This window comes from Sprattus sprattus (assembly GCF_963457725.1).
Source record: "Sprattus sprattus genome assembly, chromosome: 14".
Taxonomy (NCBI): Eukaryota; Metazoa; Chordata; class Actinopteri; order Clupeiformes; family Clupeidae; genus Sprattus; species Sprattus sprattus.
The window spans coordinates 5,256,956-5,261,955 of NC_137912.1; the positions used below are offsets into that span (position 1 = coordinate 5,256,956).

General features: G+C 45.8%; 1 protein-coding gene across 1 annotated transcript in view; it reads left to right on the forward strand.

Moving 5' to 3' along the window:
- The window catches only part of LOC308375282 (nck-associated protein 5-like), a gene marked incomplete at its 5' end in the record, with an annotated part of 164,912 nt that overhangs the window by 135,213 nt on the left and 24,699 nt on the right, over positions 1–5,000 (forward strand). Inside the window, 1 exon segment of the mRNA XM_080851357.1 lies at positions 4,668–5,000. This exon segment is cut by the window's right edge and continues 3 nt beyond it. Coding sequence (XP_080707483.1) covers positions 4,668–5,000 — 333 coding nt within the window.

Genomic DNA, 5,000 nt, shown 5'->3' on the forward strand with positions numbered 1-5,000 from the left:
CACAGTTGACAATATAAAAGTGAATGGCAAGTAAGTCTATAGGATGCGATAACTGGTGAGATTTTTCCCCCCGATGTTTGCTGTCTTGGCTATGGAATATGGAATGCCTTTGACAGGGTGACTAACTCAAGTTACTTAAACCTGATCAATTTGTGGCCGTTTATTATTTCTCTCTGAGACCTTCTTCACTCCAAGATCGCTGTTTTGTCTGCTGCGCTTCTTCAGAGTTAAACCTTTTTTTGTTTGACGTTTGAGAAAGTACACCAAGGTCTGAGGATATCATAAGGAAAATTGGAGTAGGTTAAAGGAAGGAGATATTTGCCCTGCAGTGTATGAAATGGCAGCCAGTCATTTTTATAAATGCTTACTATAAAGTTCAGCGTGTCAGTATTAGGTTTGTATGTCTCAACGTGAGGCTGTGTGTTATTCGGCAGAACTGCCTCAAGCACCTTCAGTATTAAAGTATGGAAGAGCACAGAAAATGGGCAATCACAGAAAAATCAATGTTATTTCATGTTAGTATGCTCGTGTTTGTGGTGGTCTGAAATGTTCCTCAGATAAAAACGACTGTGACTTGCATTTTCTTAATTCGTTCATTTGTAATGTTTTCTATTGGACCATAACCGCTTATCTCTTTGTTATGAGCATTATCTGTCTCGAATTCTGTTCTTGGTCTTTGACAAATAGCATACTTTAGTTTGTGTATGTGTGTGTGTGTGTGTGTGTGCTGTTGTGTCTGTGTGTTGTGCGTGCATGTGTGTGTGAGAGTGTGTGTGTGTGTGTGTGTGTGTGTGTGTGTGTGTGTGTGTGTGTGTGCTGTTGTGACTGTGTGTTGTGCGTGCATGTTTGTGTGATTTAAAGACTTCCTCTTGTTTTCTGTGCGGCTGGCGTCATACATCAACATATGACCCTGAGCACACACACTCTAAGAGAACAATACATTTGAATCATGGTGAAGGCAAGCAGTGATGTCGGTGCAATCTCATATGAGGTATGCGCTTCGGGTTCTTATAAACTGTCACCAGGAACACCTCTGGCAAAATTATTCAACCGAGATTTGTGTTCGGGGGACACGTCGGGGCCATCTGTTGCAATCATTTCTATCGAGCACCGGAGCGGGAAAAGTCGCTCTCACAACATAATGACACAAGAAGAGGTATGAGAAGTAGACACACTCATGGATACACACACACACACACACACACACAAAGAGCTCACACAAACATGGACACACACGCAAACAAACACACACACACACACACACACACACACACACACACACACACACACACACACAAAAAAAGGTGACACAAACATGGCCACACACACACACACACACACACACACACACACAAAATACCTCACACACACATGGACAGACATACCAACACCAACACTCACTCCCACATTTGCCAGATAACTATCTTCCTGGCGCGCGGATAGACTTCAAAGAAAATCCACTTGTTATGTTTACCTCATATTAACTATCTTCCATTTTGAGATTTGATATTGGAGATTGGCATCTCGTTTGGTCTGAATTTCCTCCTCTGAGGGGGCGTATAGATGGAGCACATCTGTCATTATTACCCAGACTCTGCCACAGATCAACTTCTCGAACCCACGCCGAGAACAAAAACAAGATAGCCGTATAGCACAGTGGCAGGCAAATCATCTGTTGTTGTTGCTTCTGCACACTGATTGGCAGCAGCTATCTCACTCTCTTCATGAGCGACATCAGAAAGAAAGAAGGAAATGTAGAGAAAGGAGTAGAAAGGAAAAAGAAAAGCGTTGCCATCGACTGGCTTGTGGGCTTAAGGAGGTGATTATCGCTCTGTCTCGACGGCGGACTCATCTGAAGTCAGAGCGTCTCTCTTTCTTTCATTCTCTCTCTCAGTCTGTCTACTCACACACACACACGCACCTACACACCTGCTCACACACACACACACACACACACATCTACACACCCGCTCACACACGCAGACGGACACACACACACACACACCCGCTCACACACAGACAAGCGCCTCCCGTCACCTCTGTCTAGTCATTAAGGTCGGAGCGATGGAGGGCTCTTCCAGGGGAGACATACCTCGCTGTAGAGATAGCTCCCACACACACACACACACACACACACACACACACACACACACACACACAAACCTTGCTGTAGAGATAGCTCCCATTATAATGGGGAGGTAGATTGAAGGGTGTGAGATCATAGGAACAGAGAGAGAGAGAGTGAGAGAGGAAGAGAGAGGAAAAGAGAGATCAAAAGAGAGAGATAGAAAGACAGTAAGGCAGTGTTAGAGAGAGGGAGAGAGAGAGAGAGAGAGGGAGAGAGAGAGAGTGATATCGGAGGGGGGGAAGAGAGAAAGAGAAAACTGACAGGGAGGGACCAAGAAAGGAAAAGATAAATAGAGGATGAGGAAAGAAAGAAAGAACTAGGTGATAGAGAGAGAGAGAGAGAGAGAGAGAGAGAGAGAGAGAGGAGAGTGGATGTTTCTTGATGAAGGCTCTAGCTCTATGACTGGTGGCTGCAGAGTGTTAAGAAAATCACAGCTAAGGCCACTCTGCTTCAGAGAGAGAGAAAAGAGAGAGACACACACACACACACACACACACACACACACACACACACTCACACACCACACACACACACACACACAAACTCTGCTTCAGAGAGAGAGGAAGAGACACACACACACACACACACACACACACACTCTGCTTCAGAGAGAGAGGAAGAGAGAGAGACACACACACACACACACACACACACAAACACACACACACACACACACACACACTCTGCTTCAGAGAGAGAGGAAGAGAGACACACACACACACACACACTCTGCTTCAGAGAGAGAGGAACAAAACAACCAAAACAAGAGCAGCGGAGGGGGGTTGTACATGTGTTGGCTCACTTCAGGAGTGTGGATCACAACAGGACTGAGCTCTTCCCCTGTCCCCCATTAAGATTCAGTTTACATGTGGTACCTCAGCTGAAGAAAAATACAATCTATTCTGAATGGCCCCCTCAGACCTCTCTCTGCTCTGAAGAGCTCTCTTTATCTCTCGATCCTGTATGCGCAACCAGAGGACTGAGTCTGAGCCTTTCGCTCAACCAAATTCTATTCTGTCTGTTTGCAGTGTTTTTGCAGAGTTGGAGAGAGACAGGGAAAGAGTGAGATGCAGACAGAGAGAGAGAGAGAGAGAGAGAGAGAAAGAGACAGAGAGAGAGAGAGAGATGGAGAGGCATGAAGTAACAGTGTGTTTGTGTGAGAGATAGAGTGATTGACAGAGAGAGTGAGAGAAAGCAAGGGAGACAGACAGACAGAAAGACAGACAGAAAGAGAGATTGTGTGTGTGTGTGTGTGTGTGTGTGTGTGTCTGTGTAAGAGACATAGATAGAGAGCAAGAGCGCTGTGACATCTACACTTGAAATGCAAAGCCATCTGTTGAGTCGTGGGCGTCTAAAACATTACATATGGGACATCTTGCAGGAGCGAGAGGGGCAGTGGGGTGGTCTAGCTGACCGTTGCCGCAGTGTGGGAGGGTGGAGAGCGTCATGAATTCTCGACGCATGCACTGCCGTCCTGTTGAGGTTCCATTTTGGATTGATTGGTGTGTGTGTGTGTGTGTGTGTGTGTGTGTGTGTTTGGATTGGTGCAGCACAGGCTGAGAGTCAGAGACTGAAATTTCATAGTTATTTTTCATGGTTTGAATGGGTCAGTCAGAATGAACAGACTCGTCATTCATGCACCAACGTTATGAAAGCCACTGAGCGCATCAGTCCTACTGAGTGTATTTTCTGTTGAATCTGGACTCTAGCCTCTCATAAGAAGAGCCCAGGTATGCAGTCCAGGTCTATGGACAGTGAGACTTTATGAACTGAACACTGTACAAATGTACTTGTTCTTTTGCCAATGGATGTGAAGCTCTGTTGAAGAAACAAATGACACCAACAGCTTTCATGGTTGACCACAGCTTCATGAAGTTCTGACATGATTGACATGATTGACTGAAGTTATCTCTTAATATACCAGTAAACTTAATATACCAGTCTTAATGTACCAGTCTTAATATACCAGTATACTTCATATACCAGTCTTAATATACCAGTATATTTAATATACCAGTATACTTCATATACCAGTCTTAATATACCAGTATACTTAATATACCAGTAAACTTCATATACCAGTATACTTCATATACCAGTCTTAATATACCAGTATACTTATTATACCAGACTTACTATACCAGTCTTGATGTACCAGTCTTAATGTACCAGTCTTAATATACCAGTATACTTCATATACCAGTATACTTCATATACCCAGTCTTAATATACCAGTCTTAATGTACCAGTCTTAATATACCAGTATACTTAATATACCAGTCTTAATGTACCAGTCTACTTTTTTCTTGAATCTGAATAACCCTGTTATCTCTGTGACCCTCATTCTGCCCCTCTGTCATGACCTCTGACCCCTCTCACAGACGCCCTGTTCACCCACTCACCCTTTCAGTTTATGTGACTCCAGCTCCTCCATTATCATTTGTTTCTCTTTTTGTTATCCCATTTCTGTCCTTCTCTCCATTCCTCTATCCCTCCTTCCCTCCCTCCATCGCTCGCTCGCTCACTCCACCTCTACCAGGCTCTCCTTGTCAGATGCGGACCCTTGACAGCGGCATCGGCACCTTCCCGCTCCCCGACCCCGTCAGCCGTCAGGGTGGCCGAAACCCCCCAAGACCCGAGGCTCCCAGCGCCCAGGAAAGGGACGAGGCCCCTGACTCGCCTGCTCTGCCCGACTCACCTGTCTCCGCGTGCTATCCCACAATCCCCTGCTCCGCCACCAAAGTGCCTTCGTGTCTCTCAGAGCCCCGCCAGCAGGGGGCGATAAGCACGGCTCACTTCCTGTCCGACCACTCCATGCCTGCAGACCCCGCCAGGGAGAAGAAGGCAAGCCTTCTGCGCCACCCCAGCACCT